This window comes from Clupea harengus, chromosome 2, assembly GCF_900700415.2.
Source record: "Clupea harengus chromosome 2, Ch_v2.0.2, whole genome shotgun sequence".
NCBI classification, from domain to species: Eukaryota; Metazoa; Chordata; class Actinopteri; order Clupeiformes; family Clupeidae; genus Clupea; species Clupea harengus.
Window position 1 is genome coordinate 18,907,112 of NC_045153.1, and position 22,629 is coordinate 18,929,740.

Sequence of the window (22,629 nt, forward strand, 5' to 3'; positions counted from 1 at the left end):
CTAGCGACCATAACGGAAGTGTCAATAAGGTTATTTTTTCAAAATAAAAGTCGAAACTTATTTATTAATTTGAAATTATACAAGGACAGAAAAAAAATGCCCATCTAAAAAACGATATGTGCTACCAAAGGTACAGTAAACGTAAAAGTGGGAAAATACAAACAAAATACAAAAGCTTGAAATGTCTTTTTTAAATACAAAGAGCCTACTAGTGTTGTTCAGCTGGAAAAAGTCGTTTGAACATCTATGAGTCATTCCACCTGCCTGATACTGAGAGTTGAAAGATAGAGAATAATAGCCTGTCTTACAGAATGTGTATGGCCTAAGCTAGGTTGAGAACACTGTGTGCTTTGTTTTATTTTCCAAGAACAGGTAGCTATTCGCCGACCCTTGAGTTACCTTTGTAGTTGAGGTGTATGGCTTCTGTTCTGCACAGTCCATTGCCATGCCAATCCCCCTGGCAGCAAACCATACTGCACAGCCAATGCTGTCATCCAGAACTTTAATGATAGGGATGGCCACAATTTTTCTTCATCGCTACCAGAGGGCAGCATTGGACCTCGTACTTCCACTAATCGGATATGAGAAAGCTACCATTTTAAATAAAACAAACATGTAAATTCAAAGAAGACGATCAAAGTGAATGATACACTCCTGAAGGAAGGAAAACTTCCTAATATAATGGTGAGAACAGCCTTAAATTTCTTGATGGAATGTAATCTATCCAGAGTGCATATTTTGTGGTGATTTTGCAGTTTCTTTTATAGTCAGAATGATTGATTCTAATTTATACATAGTAAATAGACTGGATAGAATAGAATAGATAGGTTTTGTTTTTATGAATGACACAGGTGCAGCAGACCTTGGGTGTGCAAGACAGAGCAAGGTTACACCTTAGTGAACTTGAAATAAAACACAAGTGATGGAGATAATTTGCAAACACTGTTAATTACTTAAGAATGTATGAATCATGTGCTTATGAAATGGCTTTTCTGTGTGTGTGTGTGTAACTTAGAATTTTAGGTGCCACTTAGTCTGCATATGTACAAGAGCATGTTTAGACCAGAGGTGATAAGAAGGTTCGAACTGTGCTTCTTCCGACCTTGCAAAACTTCCATCCTTGCCTCGAACGTCAGAAATCCACCACGTGGTTATCTCTGCTGAACGCTAAACTTCTGTCTATATAAACCTTGTGCGATGTGTTTATCATTGCTTCACTTTCAGCCTTGTGCTGGGAGTGAGCCCGATTGCAATTGTTGTTTGTCTAATAAATATACTTATATGCAGCTCCGGAGTCCTGAGGTAACTAGGGTGAATTTTCACCTATCAACAAGACAGAGCACAGCTACACCTTAGTGAACTTGAAATAAAACACAAGACAGAGTACAGCTACACCTTAGTGAACTTGAAATAAAACACAAGACAGAGCACAGCTACACCTTAGTGAACTTGAAATAAAACACAAGACAGAGCACGGCTACACCTTAGTGAACTTGAAATCAAATATGAGTTGAATAGGACCCGATACCAAAGAGAAATTCAGGACAAAAGGAGCTGAAGGGTGAGGCCATTAGAAATGATTGTATAGTAGTGTGTTGTTCGTGCTATGTCCTTCAATTTGTAATGTTTCTTCTTTTATTCATAGGAAAAGATCATTATGGACCGCAGGGTTTGCGGCACAGCAGGCAGAAATGAACAATTTGACGAAAACGCTAGGGGATTTGGAGAAGATGAGGGTAAAGAATGAGGATCAAACAAAACATCTGGATCAAATATTCTCTAAATCAACAGGTAAGCTCCATAAAATATATGGATTAGGGGCTGTTCACAGTGGAACAGTATTTCACTACAACATCATTTAAAGACCAGATCAGTCAAGCAGTGAAGAAAGAACTCAAAAGTTCATTAATGACATAACATCAGCATCACATCAAAGGCTGGGGCTTGAGGAGAGGAAGATAATAAAGGACATGCTAAAAAGTGTATCTAAAGAGCTAAATGCTTTAATGTCCAGACAAAGTGTCTCTCTGCTTTCACCTGAGACTGCAATGTCCTCCTCGGTAAATGAAGATTACCTGCTCAGCCAGCTTAATGCAGTTGCATTAGAACTTATCAATATAGTTTATGGCCAAGTCAAAGAAAAGCTGACTGCTGTAATCAGATAAGAATCTCCAAAGAGGGATTTGTCTTCTGTGGTAGGCCAGACAGCAGTTAATGCTGTATGCAGAACATTACATGTTATTGAATTTACCCTAATGGATGGTGCTAGGAGCCCATCTTCCTCCCTTGTAGTACTTCAAAGATCTTGACATTGAGACAGCTTCAGAGAAGATGGCACTAAGAGAAACATTGGAGGTGGAGAACTCATCTTCCAACGTTGATTTTGTCACGGTTGACCTGATTGAGGATGTGATGAGCATGTTTTTCATGGAGACATACTCTATCTATCTGCTATCTGCAAGTAGCAGGACTGCTACACCTATTCCGAGGACTGGAGAAGGCACAGGGTTAAATGAAGTAGTCAAACAATTGGATGGTCTATGTCATAAGGATAGTGCAACTACCCCTGGGTAGCTTCGAAGTGGTCATCATTGTCTGCCCTTCAAAGGTCAGCAAACATTGAACCAGTCATTGCGGTTCACAGCAAAAGCCTTGATGTTTTGTCCAAGGCTAACATGGAGAGTGAGAATTTGGATCAGACTGAAAGCTTATCAAGGGTGTCTATGTCCTTGCTTTCTAGTAAGTCAAGTCTCGAGTAAAAGAGAAGTCTAGCTTGTTCACCTATTCCAAAGAAGCCAACGAGCTCAAGAGCTTTCATGAATTTCAGGCAGGAAATGGAGATGGACTATGCAATACAGCCTAAAGCCCCACGCAGAAAACGTGATCAGTCCCTGCAAAAGCTCCCAGATGGAACCACAGCAACTTTAGGGAGAAGGAAAGTGAAAATACACCTATCTATCGTATCTATCGTAACCCCCTTGAGGTCTCTGATGAAGAGTCAAGCATTGCATCATGCTCAGGTCCCGAGGACATCCAGAGCGATGACACATCTTCCTCTGAAGAGGAGGACCTACTATTCAGCCTGAGAAAAGGCGTCCCACATAGTCTTAGTAGGACATATTTTTGTGCTTAAGGACATATTTTTAAATGCATGGTAGTGAGGAGAAAGAAAAGGAGGGCATGTATTCAGCAAAGGACTCCAGATCTGATCTGGAATGATAAGGCCAATGGTCAACAAGCCTTCCATCATTTTAATGATATATTTTGAAGTCTTAAGAGTCTTAAAGTCTTTCTTTCATCCCATTTATTCCATACAATAAATACAAAAATAAATTCATGCATTTAAACTGCTGTCTCCTGACCCTTGATTTCTGAAATACAATTAAAACATATTGCCGAAAAAACTATTAAATCTATTAGTGACACAATAATAATAGTAATGATAACAGTTGAAAGAGGAGCCTGTGTTGCTAGCTAGCTGACATTAGTGTGATGATTAATGCCTAGAAATCGGTCAGACAACAAAACTTCATATCCTAATCTGTTGTCTGTATACTGTATATAGTGTAACAAACTACCTATCGAAAGAGATATGGTCCTATGAGGGTGCTCATCTTTACCCACAATGACAACAGGAATCATGGAAACCGGGGGAATCTTGACTGTGACCTCCACACTCAATGTGGCCTCAGCTACATTTTAGCCAGCTAATGGATTGGTACTATGAGTGCTTGCTTGAAAGATCTCATTGACACACTATCGACACTTTTGCACTCGTCACTTTACATACACGGTCACTTTCAAATTACTGCTTGTACTACACTTACATACTGTCACTTCCACTTACTGTTTGCACTAGCAGTAATATTTATCAGAATTATTGCACTACCTGCTACTCCCATTGTCTGTAGGGTAGTATAGGTTTAATAGGTTAGCATAGTTTATTATATGTTTATTATATGTGTATTATATGTTATATGTATATACAGTATGTTAGTATTATATGTATAGGTTGTTATATGTTTTAGCATATTGTATTGTATATTTAGTAAGGTTATCATATGTTATTACATGTAAATTATGTTCAGAGTACTTGTACAGAGTGTATGTCATGTTGTGTTATGTTATATTATGTTATGTTATGTTATGCTATGGTAGGTTGTTGTGCGGTGCCTTGTCCTAAGAATTTCAGTGCCCAGTCTGACCCTGTGTCATTCTGTGCATCTGACAATAAAAGACTTGTGACTTGTAAATTAGCTAATTATCAATGTAACACTACAACAGTGCCACCACAGACATTCAAATGGCTAATTCTATCGGCCACAAATAGGAAAGGTTAAATGCCAGACAGCCTGCATAGGCTGTGACTCTCCCTAATTACAGTATAAATCCCTTGTTCAATGGGTTGGGGCCTTCCCACAGCGGTCAATCCTCTCACTGTCACGTGCAACCTAACCAATAATGTTGTGGTTGATTAAACAACAAAGCCTCTAACACCTACCTCCACTGGTCTATGGCAAGGCTCAGAAGTCTTGGCCACAAATCTTTACAATGTGTTTTTGTAAGGGTATATTTACATTTTATTTAAATGTAAACAAAAAACATTTGACTACATTCCTTTTACTCTCATGTTATTATTGCTGAAGTTTTCAAGAATATAACCATATATGGCACTTTTGCATTAATGTTTTTAGTTAGGTGAAATATACACAAATATCAAGGCATGTCAGGCTACCTCAAAGAGTCTGACAGGCCTTGAACTGTGGAGTGGTTTGGATTCTAATCGGAGCAAAATTTTGAATCAGCCAATGGCCTCACTGTTAAACTCAAAACTCAGATGAGGCTTCATCTGGCCTGAGGACCATGGACAGCATCATCCGCTTGAAGCCTCAAAAGAAGCTGGGGGATGATTGCAATGTAACAAAGACAGCGGTCCTAATGGAAGACAGAAACTTGCCACATAGGAAACAAAGCCCAAAGCTGGAGTTGCCGGCATATGAAAATAACACGAATGAAAATAATTATGCTCAGAGTTTTCCTAAGCAAACAAACTAATTTCTACTAAGCAAAACAAAAAAGACAAAACCTTGGCAACCATAAATTATTTCCCTCTCCAACTTCTGCCATAGAGTGACATGGACTCCTAGACTATTATCAGCTTCAGTTGACCTGCTACAGACAGGTTTACTTTACTAAGTGAAACTTCTTGAGAGAAGAACACTTGCAGTTTATCACTTCTACATTTTAGCGGACAAATACTGAAAGCAATGTCCAGAAAAACCTTAAACTCTGGCAACAAATCCCTCTGAAGCAAAGGTAAAAAAAATGTCTGATACAAAGCAGCCCTGCCAATTACTAAGTGTAACAAGGCAGCTTAACATATGGGAAAATCTTCGGGGTGAAATCACCATTCATTTTTGAAAAAATCTGGGTTTTCAGGAACGTAAAACAGGAGTTATAGGGTTAAGTAAAACAAACATGCCATACATTGTGTAAACAGAACAGGGCGCATTTACAATAATATTGGGAAAAGTGATTGGCCAAAATGAACTGATAGGCCAAAAGTGGTCGCTGTATTGGCAAAACCTCCCATTCCAAGAATCGAAAAATACTCTGATCGTAAGATGTAATGGTAAAGCCATATTTCACCGTTCTGTGAAGACACAGTCACTAATAGTTTTAAACCAAGGTTATTTCTGAAACAGCACTAAATAGGAAATTTCCTTAGGTTTTCAAAAATTGGCTGTACACTAAAAGGGTGTGAAACAGTAACACCATATGACCGCCTGTGCACACAAAAGACAAGCGTATATATTGTCATAAATAAAAAGGTAGCCGCAAGCAGCAATCATGGTATTCCAAGCACAATGTGTAAACTGCCCCAAGTAGCAACATGTTATGGCTGATGCAACATGCTGTAGCAACATCTTATGGCTGATTTGTGTGAAATTGGGTAAAAGCTTCTATATGCCATTATTAATGAGCCTACACAATTCCATTAAGATTAGCCATTCACACAAGCATGTATTGGCTGCTGAATTTTGATTTGGCCATAGGTGACCATTGCAGTTGCAACAGACACCAGTAACTGTGATGTTTTTGTCTGCACAGCAGCAGAGGCCATAGTCAGGGATATTATCATGGGCTCAGCTACTGTGCTATATTAAACTAGCTTGTCATAACTGGGGCATTGGGGTTATCTCTCCATTTTCCCCTTTAAAAGCAAGCAGCACATGTAAATCAATGTGGAATGTATTTATTAATAGCGCTACTGATGGCTGTAATGTGTAAGTAGGCCTACAGCTGTCAGTACATAACTGTCACTGTCAAAATGTGTTCACAATCACAAAGTAAATAGATTTGTTTCAAAGACATTCATATGAAACCTTTTGGCAATAATTTCTATCACCAAGGGTTTCTATTCCTCTGAAAAACATTTTATAGTAATATTTTTGTATTTGGTGGACATGGATTAACTCATTGAAGTATAAATGGCCTCATGGAAGGTGGACAGCCAGGTTGTTACCAAGATGAATGGAAATTGCGAGGAAGATTGCTCTTTTCTTCGCAACAATTTCTTAGATAAAGGAATTTCAATAAGAGATTCAGTTGTCTGCTTGTTGTTAAAAAAACTTTTTGTATGACATTTTCGGGAACTCATTTCAATAACATGTTGCATGATGCATAGCCTACAAGGAAGTGTGTAGGGGGCTAAGCATTTCTAGGCCACTGCATCGGTGTTCTATATTGTTTTGTCATGAATATGGAATTTTATTTAAAATCTTTTTCACCACATTTCAACGTGTGTAGTCTACCACCGAAATTGCTGACAGAATGATGTAAAAAGTGCGAGTTCGTTATGTACCGATTTCTTTTAAATGCTAATTATCTAGAGGCTGCGAAATCATTTCAATTTACGAAGGTGAATCAGTGATCAGGCTTTCGCTACTGCCTGGTTATGACAGTTAAGCACAGAGATAAACCTTTTTCTTAGTTGCCCACTCTGCATGGACTCATAGCCACCAGTGGAGGACGCCAGAACTTTTCTGATGAATTGGCAGATACCTGAACGGTGCTAAACCTTCTATGTTCATGTAACCGACATGGCAATCTAGCAGTATGCTGATCCGTGATGATTTTGATTATTTTCCATGATGACATTGTTTATTGTCAGTATAATATCCACTCCCAACCCCTAGAGCAAAAACTAAATTCAAATAAATGTAATACATGTAATAAAAACAATAAACCACGATAAACGAAAGACAAGAGAATGATATAATAATAATAAAATAAATAAGTTCTACTGGTTTCAATATAGCCTGTATTCCATATTATATTAAGCTACATAGTATTGGTGGAGCCTTGCATTATGGGGAAAGTCTTTGAGGTCCATAATATAGGCCCTAGGCCTCCTTATTTGGTTCATTCAGAATTTGGTAAATAAAAAAAATATTGAGGCAAGGAATGTCACATGGAATGACACATCAGTCATCGGCCTCATCCGTGATGATGATGAGTCTGCATATAGGCGGGAAGTTGAACAGCTGGTCCTGTGGTGCGGTCAAAACAACCTAGAGCTGAACACGCTTAAAACCGTTGAGATGACACTGGACTTCAGGAGGAGCCCCCCAGCACTGCCCCCCTCATCATACACAACAGTACTGTGTTGGCTGTGGAATACTTCAGGTTTCTGGGATCCACAATCTCCCGGAATCCGAAGTGGGAACCCAACATCAACACCATCATCAAGAAGGCCCAGCAGAGGATGTACTTCCTGCGCCAGCTTAGGAAGTACAACCTGCTTCAGGATCTGCTGATCATGTTCTACACCGCAGTCATAGAGTCTGTTCTGTGCACTTCAGTCACTGTCTGGTTTAGATCGGCCACCAAACTGGACAAGAACAGACTCCAACAGACAGTCAGGTCTGCAGAAAAGATCATCGGTGCCAACCTGCCCACCATCCAAGACCTGTACACCTCCAGAGTCAGGAAACGGGCAGGAAAAATCACTGCAGACCCCTCACACCCCGGACACAAATTATTCAAACTCCTCCCCTCTGGTAGACGCTACAGATCACTGTTCGCCAAAACCTCCAGACACAAAAACAGTTTCTTCCCCCTCGCCGTCTCACTACTGAACAACTAACCCACTGTAGCATATATATTTATATTTATATATTTATCCCTGCACTTCTCGCACTCTCCACTTCTTCTTTGCACTACTGTTGTGCAACATTTCACAGCTACTGTATATAGCCATTCCGCCTTGTACATACTTTCTTAAACTCCTTAGTCCATTGCACTGTTGCACTGTTTGTTTGTTTGTATTGTATTGTATTGTGTTGTATATTTTGTGTAAGCACACTGAGAGTTACTTTACCAAGTCAAATTCCTTGTTTGTGCAAACTTACTTGGCCAATAAAACCTGATTCTGATTCTGATGTCCTATATAACTACCTAGGGGAAAAGCTAATGGTAAGAGTGGCAATGGTTTTTGGAGCTTTTTTTCCCTACATATTTTTTAATATTGTTTCTGGTGGCACATCACTCCTGACAAAAAGGCAACCACAAACACATTTACAGGTGTGTGTTGTTTGTGTAGGCCAAAATCTACAGATAAATCTGTATTTCTATTTGTTTAATATATTTTAAGTATTTATACTTTTATTTCTCCCATGAATTGCCTAGAATTTCAGGAGCTTTGCACTAAAAGACACTAAATGCTGACAGAAAGAGGAAAAGGACTCAATGTAGGCCATAAAGTTTTTGTGTTTTTTCCCCTCATATATATATACATAAGACATAGACATAACCTTCATGGGCTCATAACCTAGACATAACCTTAATGGGCTCTTCTGTGGAGATAAGGTGACTGGTGAGGTAGTGACTTCCAACCGCAGTCAGTGTAATACTGTAAAGTTTTCGTTTTTTTTTCTTGTATTTGCTGGCCATATATCTGTCTGACCATGTTTGTTCAGCTTCCCTCCAGGAGAGAAAACTGCTTTCTTGTGAGAACAAAGGTGTGGTGAAATATTATATATTTTTCAAATAGTTGTTGTAGGTCTATTGTGTGTTCATTGCACTGATTTTCACCTGATCTGAAATGACACTGTAGATTTTTTGATTGTGTTGTTAAAATGTTGGTGCCATTATGCAGAAACCACACATTTGTGCATATCTTGTCACTAGGCAAGCTATGTGATAACTGTACTCCACTGTGGTATAATGCATCTGACGGTTAGATCTACTTTCTTACCAATGCAACCTGTAATAGGCCTAAGTGTTTTAACACCTCCATATTGATTTCGCTCAGAACTCAATTTCGCTCACACAAGCATACCACGCTGTCAGAATGTTTGACACTGCCAAATTTACTACATAAATAAATAACTCAGCAAAGACCACAATTTCACAGGTCTAGGTCAAACCGGGCAGAATGTTCCAGATGTTGACTTAATTAGGCGTTGATAATTCTGCGGCGAGAGCAGCAACCCATCGACACCAGCGCTGGATGCGAAATAGGCTCAGTGTGAATGTGCAGATGAGAAGATGAAGTCATCCATTTTCTGGAATCACCGACTCCCTCAGGCACCACACAAAACCACAAGGCAGGTGGGGAGATTTTTCTTGCGGTAAATTGCTTTGATGTTATTAGAGGGAGGAGAGAAAAATCTAGATGAACTGCAAGGCATTTCACAAGATGAGGTTGGAGGGAGGTTAACGTTGCAGACAAATGGCCCAATAAAAGGGGAATTGAGATGAATAGCATCGACTGCGACATTAGGTAAGGCCGGGATGAAATTGACTCCCCACTGCTCCTAACCAAGCCCTGTGTCTTCAACTCACCATCTGCGACATATGCTGATATGCGCTGTAACAGCGACCCAGCGCCAGACTACCAGACCCTTGGCAATGGGCCTCCTGCTGAAACGACACCATCTACGTGTGGAAAGGAAACGCTTCGGTTGCAGTAAACATTTATTGGTTTTAAACTGAAATAAAAATGACTTGTGTTTGCAGACACAGCCATTCAATAATTCACACACATTCTTTCAGAAATAAAAGGAAAAAATATATATATTTATATATATATCTTTAATATCTCAAATTGTATAAATGTGCAAACATTTTTTTTCCAGTCACCCAGAAGGTATATAATTTATAAAGACCTCATAGTGAAGTGTTTGACACAATACACACCGTCTAAGGGTGGCATGTGTCAGGGCAGATTGAAACTGTTGAAAAATGACCAATAATATGTGCAACGCAAGGAGTCGATGGCTTTGGTGAAATGAGGTTATCTAGCGGCTGCTCCACACAAGCTTTTTGCTTGTGTTCGGGCGATTTACAAACATTCGTTGAGAAACGAAGCAATTATCTAGACATTTTTTTTTATAAATTATTTACAAAAAACACGACGTGGGTCTTCACTGTAAAACAGACACCGAGGTGTCTTCGTTTTCTTCTGTGGAGAGAAGAGAAGCAGACCTCTGGTAGAAGGCACAACAACAGAGACCCAACGTGCAGCTGCAGGCTACACTGTGTGACCACTGGCTAGTGAGATGGCGTAATCATTGCTCAGAGCACCTGTGGAGGGGGGGGGGGGGGGGTGAACGTGGCTGGGGGGGTACAGGATTAAACAATCATTGAACTGAGGTTCAGGTCTGAAAATATATTTCACAAATAAAATTTAGAAATAAAAAACCTCCTTTATAACAAACAAACAAAACAATATATGAGGCTGCATTTTGACATGTTCCTATCATTTCTGGAAGGAGAGCTGAATATTTCAGGATTCACGTTTTTTTTTTCCTGTCTATTTTTAACATTCATGTGGGTTCAGTTTTTTTTATTATTTTTTGTTCCTTTTTCAGTGGGTAGAGAAAAACCTCAACCTAACACACATCTTAAAAAAATCAAAAGGGGATAAATAATTACAAACTTATCACAGGCTAACTTTAAATGGAACAGAATGTAGATAGTCATGGCAACAGAGCATTAACAGGGCAGAGGGAGGGATCTGGTGGCTGTGTGTGTATATATATATATGTGTGATGTTGTTGTTGTTGTTGTTGTTGTTGTTGTTGTTGTTGTTGTTGTTGTTGTTGAAGGGTACTGAGGTCCCACTTATTGGGAAGCTGGCCTGCTTGAAGGTCGGGAGGCTTGCCGTGTCCTGTGCTCAGAGCCAGTCTGTAAGGACACGGGTTGGCGTGGTGAGACAGTGCCCCTCTGTGCCACCTGTCTGGAGCGACAGGTGGCCCCGACTGCTTCAGAGGTGGCCAGGGCTGCGATGGCTGGAGGACCGATGCACTGTGCTGGCCGCCAGAGCCCCCCCCCCTGGGACTTAGAGGGCCAGTCCCAACTGCCTGTCTGCCCGTGTCAGAAGTGTCAAGTCACAGCTCCCTGAACATCGGGTCTGCCTGCGTCCTGCCTATGCCTGCCGGCAAGTTCGTCACCTCCAGGACTCGTTCGTTTACTGTCAAATACACAGAGCATATAAAGAGATCAACTTTTAACAATCACAGCTGAAAAACATACAGTATGTTCATAGACTATGACAGTTGTGCTAAAAGACGGTCCAGGACAAAACCATCAGCATTACCTGTTTCACCTACACTGAGATCTGCGGAAAGCGCTTTCCTTGGCTGCTTCCGCCCCCGTCCTCCTTGCCGCATCCCTCCAGGCCCCTGCAACAGAAGACAAAGTCCTCAGCTCAAATCCTCAAGGTCTCTACAACCCAAAATTACTAAGTATGCATGACTACCACATAGCACACTTCTATTTCTGGTCCAGATCCTAACTGATGGATGAAAGCCAAAGAAGTCTGTAGACTATTCCCTGCAACTATACAAAAAGACTCGCACTACAATAGCTGTACTTTAACAGCGTCTAAACCGTACCAATCACTTATTAATTAAACAATGCTCATGCTGCAGCCACATTGTAGGACTACAGCTCTAGGTAGCCTCACCTGGTGGTTGGACATGACAGGTGGAGCGTGGAGTAGAGGAGGACGGACTTGAGGGTTGTACTGGAGGGGCTGACTAAGCAGGGGATACCTGGGGTCAGCTGGGAAGAGAGAAACAATCCAGATCTCAGGATACATCCTTACGGCCAGGTCAGCAGAATCACTGCAGACTGCTTTACAGAGCTACTTCTACAGAGGCTTGATGCCTTTTGGTTTAGGGAGCATTTATGCATTTTTTACATTTTTGTATTTAAGTATACAACGATTTGGTATCTGTTTATTTGAGATAAACACTGGTTAAGGGCCTTACTTCCTGGGACAACACCTACCTTGACCTGGACCAAAGGGTCTTGAAAACTGCTGCATGATGGGAAAGGTGGGGATGCCTGGGCGTATGCCCTTCATGTTGGTTAGGTGGGCTGGGCCAGGGGACTGGGAGGGAGAGGAGGAGGGGCTGCCCAGCTGAGGGCTACTCTGTTGGGGGAGAGAAGGAGGAAGAGCATGTCAGTATGAGTTACCCGTGCATCTTTGCTTCTTTTGGAACATGGCTATAATATTTTGAAGAGTGGCAGCTCATCTGATCAAACTAAGTAAGTCCTAACCTCAGAACAGTTAGTGCATCTATGGAAACATCTAGTCAATTTGTCACACTACGCAACAATATAGCACGAGACATGAGAGCAGCAGACTGTGGATGGTTCCCGTGCAGGTGAGTAAGCACCATCAGTGGGTAGTGAAGGCCCACCTGCGAGGTGTCCAGGCTGGAGAGGTCTGTGGTCTTGTGGTTCCTATGGTGGTCCAGGCTGAAGTACTTGTTGTTCTTCCACTGGGGAGGCGAGTGTGCCTTAGGCTGCTGGCTATGGGGCATGGTCAGCTGCATCATCACCATCCCACTGCCCGGGGGCGGAGGATGCGGCACACCTGGGCATAACAAGAACATACAGGGTAAGATTTTAGGCTAAAAGCAAATACCCATATATGAGTACAGGCCATTAATAGAAGATTTATGAGGATTTAAGACTTGATTATATCCAAATTCAAAAAGTCAGGTTTTCAGAAATACTAAAACTGTAATGCACTGTGGAACCTGTTACAACCATGGCTTGTGGGCCACACCATAAAATGAAGAGAGACAACAGAGATGACAAAATAGGGGTTTTATTTCAACAAATACATCTTTGGTTAAAATCTAGGGGCTAAAGTACCAAAGGACAATCAGCCATGAGAGCTCCAGCAGCAAGAGACTGGTGAGAATGCAAGCCTCCCCCTCTGCAGGCAAACAGCATGGCTTTTATCCACACCTTCTCAGGTGCGGACAGCCAAGCAAATTATGCCCATGCACCACCCAAAGGTTACTGCACTGCCACTGCAAGGGCAGTGGGGGTGCAGCTGGGCGTAAAACAAACCATTATGAGATGAGGGTTTGACTAGGAATTAGAAATGTCCTTGCCATTATTTCATGCGTGCTTAACTAGCTCTCTCTACTGAGACACGATCATATAACATTCATCTACCGTTTTAGGATTCAGTCATCTAATTATAAGATTTCACTTGAAAAGCTGCATGGAACACAATAGCAATCAAATTTAATAATTCAACAGAGCTTCATTGTTAGTACTCGTAACAGCATGGACATGCTGAAGTGCTTTCAGAACAGTGTAGAGGCTAGGTCTCATATTAAATTTTCACACTTGAGCATCAATTAATTAACTGAGGCTGACAATTTCTGAAGTGTTGGCAGCTAAGCCTCTGTTTGACAGGAAGGTCTCCGAGTCATACTGCAGTTACTAACGGCATGTCAAATATCCACAAATAAAAGTGCTTATTAATTGGGGTTAAACCCCTGTCCGGATAAGTGTTCTGGTTAGAATGGTAATCTAGTTCAGACTTAAAATGAACCTTTTGTTTTAACTAACCCTGTTTGTTTAACTAAATTGATCTGAAACCCTTAACATTTATTTTATAATATATATATGTATATTTTCATTTAGTCATTGTCTAAAACTGTAAAATTAAAATGATGCGCCAGATTTCAGCGCAACGATATAATGCTGATGTGCCATAATGGACAGATTTAGTATGGTTTAATAACACTTAAATTGTTCTGACATTGTAGTTTCATCAAAATAAAGACCACACAAGGACTAAGCAGGAGTCTGGAGGGTTCATTATCATCCTGTGCGTCCGTGTGTGTGTGTGTGTGTGTGTGTGTGTGTGTGTGTGTGTGTGTGTCAGTGTGTGTGCATGTGTTTATGCACGACTGTGTGTGTGTGTGTGTGTGTGTGTGTGTGTGTTGGCTGAGGCGGTGAAAATGATAATCCCAGCATGAAATTAAAACATTTCGGCCACTGACTCCAGAAGGTTGGGGGGGCGGGAGGGGTGGAGGAGAATCTCATTTCAGGATTTGAAAGGCCACTTTTGTCTCCTCTTTTAATTAGTTATTAAAGGAGAGCAAAACAGAGGAGCTTCGCCGAGACGCCTGATGATCAGAGGGACGGGCCGCGAGAGGCGATTCACATTAACCGAGGACACACATAACGGCAAATTAGAATCTGAGGACCCATGAAGGCCCTCTTTTTTTCCCAGGAAGATCGCCATAACTGGGAACAAAGCAGCACAAGGAATTACTTTTTAATTACCAGCCCCGCATCTGGCCAATAATTGGATCGTTGAGACTGGAGAGTGTAATTTTAATTAGCACCTTGCAGCCTTATTGAATGGAGGCTGGGGGAGCAAGCGAGAGGGCGTGAGTCACTGGGGCTCTTCAAAGTGTCTCTGGCGACTGCTATTTGCTCTTCTTGTTGCCGCAAGACTTGGTTTCGGTTCTTTCTCATTTTCCAGATTGAATCGGATCGATCTATTTTGATTTGTGGAGGAAACGTAAGAGGAAGTCATCCCTCTCTGCACCTCCTGGGCTTGGGCTCATTCCCCTGTGTAAATCAGCGGAGGTGGAGTGGAGTGGAGTGTGTGTGTGTGGGGGGGGGGGGTGAAACTGTGCTTAGTGGGTAAGATGTATTGTGTGGAGACGGTGAGGGGATTAAGGACGACAAAAGTGGAGGAAAACAAAACAAACTGAGAAGGAATTCAGACATATGCTATATGGGTGTTCTCAACAGAAATATATTTTAGTTATTTCTAATATCATTTTTAATATTTATTTTCATAATGGAACTTAGGGTGTTTTTAAGAGACAAGGTATTGCTTCTCAAGCATATAAAATGTCATATGAAAAAACGGCAACTTTAGGGCTGATGGCAACTTGGCTAATCACGTCCACTGAAATATCAAGGTATCTTGAACAGGCCATGCAGGAGGGATCCGGAGTTCACTCCAATTCATGGTTATGGTTATGGTTTGGGTTAGGGGATGTTCAGTGAATAATTAGAAAGACTGAACTTGAATTTCAACAAACCATCTGTAAAGACTCTGAAGGCAGACTATCCAAAATCCAAATAAAGTGTTACCAAAACACTACTGAAATGTATGAGGTGATTGCATCATGCCTTCAAACACATCTATAGGCATTCTGAATATTAAAATGACAGCTGAGGTAGAAGCTCTCTGTGGTCTGAATGCAGATTCTAGCAGTGACCTGATTTGGCCTGGCGTACCTGAACACTGCTGGGCAGGGATCTGCTGAGAGCTGCAGGGGGACGACGTGCGAGGGAAAGGCATCTGCTCTGTTCCTGGAGGAGGCAAAAACCCCACAGAGGAGCTGTGGACACACACACACACACACAGACAGAGAGAGAGAGAGAGAGAGAGTCTTTAAGCATCTCTGGTTCCATTTTTCCATTTCATACTAGAGGATCATGAAATGCATGTCCAAATTCTCCCACTCTTTTTTAAGGAGAAGTAAAAATGACAAAATACTGACTATACAAAGAGATCAGTACTGTGCAGTGGGCAATTGAAAGCAGATAAAAATCCTGTTAAAACAAAAAGAAAAAAAGACAAAAATCACTTTGAACAGATTTTTCTTTTCTCCACTAAAACATAATCCAATTAACAGCCACACCGGTCACCTGTCTCCATGGCTTACACTAACACCTGGAGACCAACGGTGCCTGCCTTGGCATTTAATAAGGGCCCGCGTGAGGCCGCCGGTGCAGGAGGGTACAGGCGATGTGCCAGAAACGGGTTCTGCACCCGCGGGACAAACCACACACACACACACACACACACACACACACACACACACACACACACACACACACACACACACACACACACACACACACACACACACACACACACACACACACACACACACACACACACACACACACACACACCACCCTCCCTCCCTCCCTCCCTCCCTCCTTCCCTTCTGCGGCGCAGCTCCTATGACAGATGATGTGGAGACAGTGAGCGGCCCTTGTGGGACCAGCACTGTTATATTAAGACTCACTGGATATCTGGCCATATAAATCATCTTGAGCATGGCCTACTAAAGTCAATGCCGCTTGGGAGGGAGGAGGTGGGGGGGAAAAAATGAAGAAGAAAAAAAAAAACATGTCAAAGTGACCTCTTCCTTATTTGGGCCGTGGTGCCCCAGCTAAAGGCAGCATGGCAAGACTGACCTGCTTTGAGATGAAAGATGGATATTTTTAACAAGCGCGGCAGAGATGCTCCTGAGGTCTTACATTTCGCTCTAACAGCAAAGAAGGGTGGCGTTCTTTAACTTCTCCTCTGTACGTACCTAATGGTGCCCTGTTGGCTTGGTGGGATAACGCTGTAGTAGACCTGAACCCCCGTGCCAGGCATGGGACCCTGGCAGGACTGGTTGGGGATGATGATCTGCTGTTGATAGGGCTGCTGGCCCACACTCTGTGAGCCTTGAGGAAGAGATACCTGGTGGGGTGAATACACACAGAGGTCAGAACTCCACACAAGCCTCATACACTATTGTAAAAGAGCTGATGGGTCGAGACTTTTTTCATGGAGTATGCACCTGATAAGATGGCATGGAGGGATACTGGACCATCATGCCCTGCATTTGGGTTCCCATATTGCTGTGCTGGCCACTGACCAGGCTCTGGCTCTGGGGCTGCTGCACCCCGACCATGTTCTGATAGCTCTGCGGTTGATTTGGCATCACAGTTTGATAACCTACAGAAACACAATTATGAGGGTTTTGTTTACATAAATATGAAAATGCCCAGTAAAATTAGTTTTCAGTTTAGCTTATCTTCAAAAAACTAGCCATCATGTTTACATGCATCAAACACAAATTTCCACTTTAATTCCTAAGATAAATAACAAAAGTCCTCCATCCATCCAACTTGCACTCCCGAGGTTGGCAGCAGTGTGGCGAGGCCGTGATGAAAGCAGGGCTGCCCTGCAGGCGCTGCGCGGGAGAGCGGCCGGAGCAGCAGAGGTGGCTGAGGGCCGAGTGCTGAGAGGCTGGGCAATTTTCAATTTCTCCTGGCTTTTGGCCAGAGCGACAGCAATCAAATCATCCCAGATGAGAAAAGAAGTGGGACAAAAGGAATGGATGGCCCGTGGCGGGTGGGAGAGGAGGAGGAGGGAGGAGGGAGGGAGAGTGACTGAAGCAGACTATTTTTAGCCCAATTCTCTCACCTCCTCTGACAATTCGAGCATGAAGGGAATATAATATGAAACACTTTGGGTTGTGGCTGGCCGAGCGCACGGAGGAGGCGCAGGCAGGAGGCGCAGGAGAGGGAGGCACGGGCCCCTGCTCCACTCGCATTGAAAAAGGTGACAGGCCTCATATCGTGTTGTGAGTTTTACATGTGCTAAACTGCATTAACTATAACAGCAGACATTTACTACAATAATGTCTTTATATTTTGTAGTGCTTGACTATCAGTTCTACAGGGCCACCATGAACCAGTCATGCATTTTTATTTGACAAATGTAACATTTTATATATGTAACTTGTCATGTAATTTATGTTTGATTGTTAATGTTTATTACACAGTTATAGCAACAAAGAGCATTTCCTTCAGTTCATACTCTTACAAAAGCCAGTGGAGACTTGACAACAAGGAAAGGGGAGAGAAGGGGCTTTCACAGGTTGCTGGAACTGTGTGGAAGATTCACCTAGGCATTGATCAAACACCTGTAGGTACGAATCTGGAAACCGCACTGCTAACAATACGTTTCGAGTGAGGTGTGTCACGCAACAAGTTCACACAAGTTCCACCAGACTGGTCCATCTCTGGCCGCCGCGATGGCTCTGAAACTCATCCTAGTCGCTCAGACGGACCGTCCTGTCGTGCCGCCAGACGAGGAGTGAGGGGCTGGAAAAGAGACCGGTTCACTGTGAGAATCATAGAGCCTCTCAGACAGTGTCCCGGCCCCACATTCAGCCACTCTGAGAAGACCTGGACACCACGCCGCGCCGCCCGCCATCCCAGGGGACTCATACAGCGGTCATCCTGTCCACCTCACTTCACATCAGGAGGACATTTCCAAACAGCTTTTTTCCCCCAGGTCTGTAATCTCCTAGACTCACCTTTTATAAGGCTCTATGAAATAAAAAATAAAAAAACACAAAATGGCCTACAAGCACAAAAGCACAAAATGGTGCTTGCTCACTGGCGATAAATGGGGCGGACTTTCACACTGAGGGGAAAAAGTGTTTAGCCTAAACATCTGTTCTTACAGTGGGGGGGAGGACCCTGATGCTAATAGTGCGCTTGATTATAAATGTTTATTGTGTGTGTTAAAGGGTGGGAGAGGCATACAATGTCCGAGCCCACGCTGGGTTGCCCCCGCCGCTGTAATCATCCCCCAGCCCCTGCTGCTCTTCCAGCGGGGAGCCTGACGCAGCACAGCGCTGTGCTCTGCTCTGCATCTGGCTCTGATGAGCGCATTGTGTGCTCAACACAGCAGCAGAGGACGGGAGAGAAACATGGTGCAGAGAGAGAGAGAGAGAGATGGGGAGAGGGAGGGAGAGAGAGAGAGGGAGAGAGAGAGAGGGATGGGGAGAGGGAGGGAGACAGAGAGAGAGAGAGAGAGGGATGGGGAGAGGGAGGGAGACAGAGAGAGAGAGAGAGAGGGAGGGAGAGAGAGAGATTGAAAAAAGGGAGAGATAGAGAGAGGGACAGATGATGAATAAGAGAGGGAAAGAGAGACAGAGAACGGGGAAAAGAGGTAGACAAAGAGAGGGAAGGGACACATTTAGAAAGGAGGCAGAGAGAGGCTGGAAGAAATGACGAGAGAGAGAGAGAGCAGAGGAGGGGGGTATATAGTTTTTCTCCCCTGCAGCACTGAGTGAATAGCTTCTAAAATAACAACACATTTAACCACAGAAGGAGGCAAGAGAGGGCTTTCAGACTAAACACTTCACTTCAATCAAGAGGCAATAAACGGTCGCTTCAGAAATCCAGGAGGGACGTCTGAGAAACAGTCGAGTCAGGCGTCTACAGTACACTCTGCTGAGTTGAGTTGAGCGGAGCGGAGTTGAGCAGAGGGAGGGTTTGGTGTTGTTCTCCTCTCCTCAGATGTTTTTACCTGGCTGCTGGGTGGGTGGGGGTGCGGCGGCCATTGTCTGGTTCTGAGGGCTGCTGTACTGCATGTTGCCCACAGGCCGGTACTGCTGGCTGGAGACGGGGTACTGGGCCGGAGCACAGTAACACGAGGCCATCTGCACATGACACACCAGTGATGAAACAATATTACCACCATCATCATCATCATCATCTTCATTATTATCATTATTATTCACACCAACTCCTCTGTGGCCAGGTAGGCACCACCACTATAACATTAAATAAGAAATATTATGTATTCTTTTCTATAACCCTAAACCTAATCCTTACATACTCAACATATATACTATATACGGTATACTACCAGCTATACGGTCCACTAACAGCATTCATACTGTACAACATCTAGCCATCCTAAAGCAGGGCGTTACCGTCACACCACTGGCTGAGGAGAATGAAACAGACGCCTCTATGAAGCACATCCCCACCTGCTGCAGTGCCTGCTGCATGTAGCCCTGCTGCTGCTGCTGCTGCTGCTGCTGCTGCTGCTGCTGCTGCTGCTGCTGCTGCTGCTGCTGCGGCAGCATGGACTGGGTGAGGGGCCCAGGGCCCTGGGCAGGGTAGGCCGCGGGGGCCACTCCGGGGGGCCCTGCTTGTGTCACCATGTAGCCCGACTGCTGCGGGGAGCCCTGCAGCATGACGGACGAGGGGTACATGGCAGTATGGGGGTGCGCGTCGCGGCCGTTGCCCAGCGGCTGGTGGTGTGCCAGGCTCATGTGGCTGAAGTGAGCTCCCAGGTTCTCTTGCTGGTGGAAGCGCAGAGGATGGACAGCCATCAGAGCATGCGTGAGAGGCGGCTTAAAGGCAGACTGTTCAAAGGCAATACGTTTCATGAGAAAGAAATTATGGTTTTGGTGAAGACATGGCACAAATATGACAAATATATCGAAAAAAAACTTTATGAATCTTAACATACAAAAAAATCATTTCGGTCCTCAGTGGGAGTTGAAAACATCGACTGTATATACAATGAAAGGTTAAGTGACTAAAGACATAAAAAAGTGCTCAATACATTCAAACCAAATCTTTCATTGTGGGGGAACAGACGAAACTACCCCCCCCAAAAATATGCTAATGGTAAGAGGCATGCATGGCTGAGCATTTAGAAGCCACTATGAAGTCAAGACAGGACTGGGGAGCTGGCGAGAAAAAAATGTCCTAGTGAATGCAAGATTAACTGAAGAGCAATGAGCACATTAAAGGAAGCAACTCGGCACCATTTGTTCTGCCCGACAGCTTCTCTATTTTTTAGTAGCTAGACCCATCCATCATGGAGTCTCCATGAAATGGCCTTACAAGGTTTGAACTTAAGCTGCTGGCATCCATCACACACTTGGCTGTCTAGTGTTTCAGGACTGAACTAAAAGGAATATACTGTATGTGTATATTATGTACACATGTATCCACACACACACACACACACAATATGGGAGACAGTAAATATATATAAAATAGAGGAGACCAACTGAGAGCATTTCCTGGAGCAAGCTGGAAATTGTTAATAAAATGACATGCAAAGGAAAACCAAAAGGAGAGTAGAAGAAAAGAGACAAACAGAGAAGAGGAAAAAGAGACACCACAAAGAGAAATAGATGGAGAGAGAGAAGAGAGAGGAAGTACCACAGTGTAGTGCTGGTTAGGAGAGGCGGAGAGGAGCGGAGGCGGGTAAGAGGCCAGGTAGTGGACAGGCTGAACGGACGGCGGCGCGGCCATCTGCAGGGGCCGGACGGGCGGAGGAGGAGCAGACTGAAGGACAGGACAGAGGGAGGGAAGGAGGTTAGACCAGAGATGGAGACACCAGCTGAGGAGGTCAAAGAGAGCCTGTCGGAGGCAGAGAGAGTGTTCTTCTCTGTAAGATGGAAAAGTAAAAGGGGCACTTGAAGACGGAGAGGCAGAAAATTAAAACACTTCAGGGACACAGAAAGAGTTTATTAAAAGCTCTAAAAAAAAGGAAAAACAAGAAGCACAGAATGAACAGTGGAATGTACGGAGGAAACTATCATTATCAGACTTTGTACTTTTTTTTTTCACGTCCTTAATAAAAAATATACATATAGCACCCTCAAGAGCTGAACTCATTAAAATGATCACATGCAGTCATTTCACCACATAGTCCTCAGAATTAGTATCATGTCTTCACACACATCCACACACACTCCATCCCAGAAGGAGAACGTACCCGCGTCTCATTTCCTGTGACCAGCGAGGGTCAAATCAATTTCACATGTAGCCCTTTCATTACGGCTCCTGAGCCCTTGTGAGGGGCGCGCCGTGAGGACTTCTAATGGCTGTGCTGGGGTTTAATTTGCTGATCAGCAGCGCTGTTTACAATTAAGGATTGGCCAGCGGTGGGACCACACTAAGGGAACCACAAACTCATTAAGCGGTGACTGGGCCAGAAATTGCATTCCTCTGGAGCTCTAGCGAAGTTTAATCTCCTTCAGGCTGCAAGGAGATGTCTGATGTTCACGGGGGGGGGGGGGGCATCTCTCTAACCATCCTTCTGACTCTCTACTGCACTATGGAGTGTCTTGATGTTCACACCCCATTACCTAAATCAAATGTATAAAATGTCTTTTTATTTTTAACCTTGCAGATAGTTTTAGCAGTTCTTGGTGTGGTCATAAACTGATCTCAAACTGAGCCTGTTTCCCCAGTGGGGTTTCAGCTTGTCTTTTTAAGCCTGAAGACAGTATCCAGTAGCCTTGCCGACCTTAGAGTCTAGACCCTTTGAGTACAGACCTGGGACATGACGTGGTTGGCAGGGCCAGACGGTGCTGGGGGAGGCGGATGGGAGAGGGAGGGCTGCTGGGCCCTGCCAGGCTGAGTGCCCAGGGTGGGGCCGTAGAGCAGAGCGCTGCCCTCCGCATTCACAAAGGGCTGGCCTGTAGGGACGGACAGAGAGACAGAGAGAGACGCTCAAAATAAGACTTGCATGCTGATGACTCATACAAAACACTCAATGGAAAAAAATATTCATACGGTCCACAAAAGAATACATCTCTGAAGGTTCCTGTTGGTACAGAAAACTTTACTTTCACTCGGCAATGTCCGCAAGGCATGGTTCAAGTCTGAGGCAATGATTGAAAAGCTTTTATTTTGACTGTCTGATCTATGGAGGAAGGAGAGAACAAGAGC

The 22,629-nt window shown here is 43.5% G+C and overlaps 1 protein-coding gene across 9 annotated transcripts in view; it reads right to left on the reverse strand.

Moving 5' to 3' along the window:
• Positions 1 to 10,079: 10,079 nt before the first annotated feature.
• The window catches only part of LOC105899388 (R3H domain-containing protein 1), a 35,917-nt gene continuing 23,367 nt past the window's right edge, over positions 10,080 to 22,629 (reverse strand). For 6 of the 9 annotated variants that reach the window (XM_031585519.2, XM_031585504.2, XM_012826563.3 and 3 more), the window contains 12 exons: positions 22,234 to 22,376; positions 21,112 to 21,237; positions 19,920 to 20,300; positions 19,454 to 19,586; positions 16,926 to 17,083; positions 16,674 to 16,825; positions 15,583 to 15,686; positions 12,717 to 12,892; positions 12,301 to 12,445; positions 11,975 to 12,072; positions 11,606 to 11,690; positions 10,080 to 11,479 (listed from right to left, as the gene is read on the reverse strand). In XM_031585519.2, coding sequence (XP_031441379.1) covers positions 11,397 to 11,479; positions 11,606 to 11,690; positions 11,975 to 12,072; positions 12,301 to 12,445; positions 12,717 to 12,892; positions 15,583 to 15,686; positions 16,674 to 16,825; positions 16,926 to 17,083; positions 19,454 to 19,586; positions 19,920 to 20,300; positions 21,112 to 21,237; positions 22,234 to 22,376 — 1,784 coding nt within the window. In that variant the 3' untranslated portion in view covers positions 10,080 to 11,396. The remainder of the gene's footprint in view (positions 11,480 to 11,605; positions 11,691 to 11,974; positions 12,073 to 12,300; positions 12,446 to 12,716; positions 12,893 to 15,582; positions 15,687 to 16,673; positions 16,826 to 16,925; positions 17,084 to 19,453; positions 19,587 to 19,919; positions 20,301 to 21,111; positions 21,238 to 22,233; positions 22,377 to 22,629) is intronic. The other 3 variants (XM_012826567.3, XM_012826570.3, XM_012826566.3) reach the window with 2 other exon arrangements.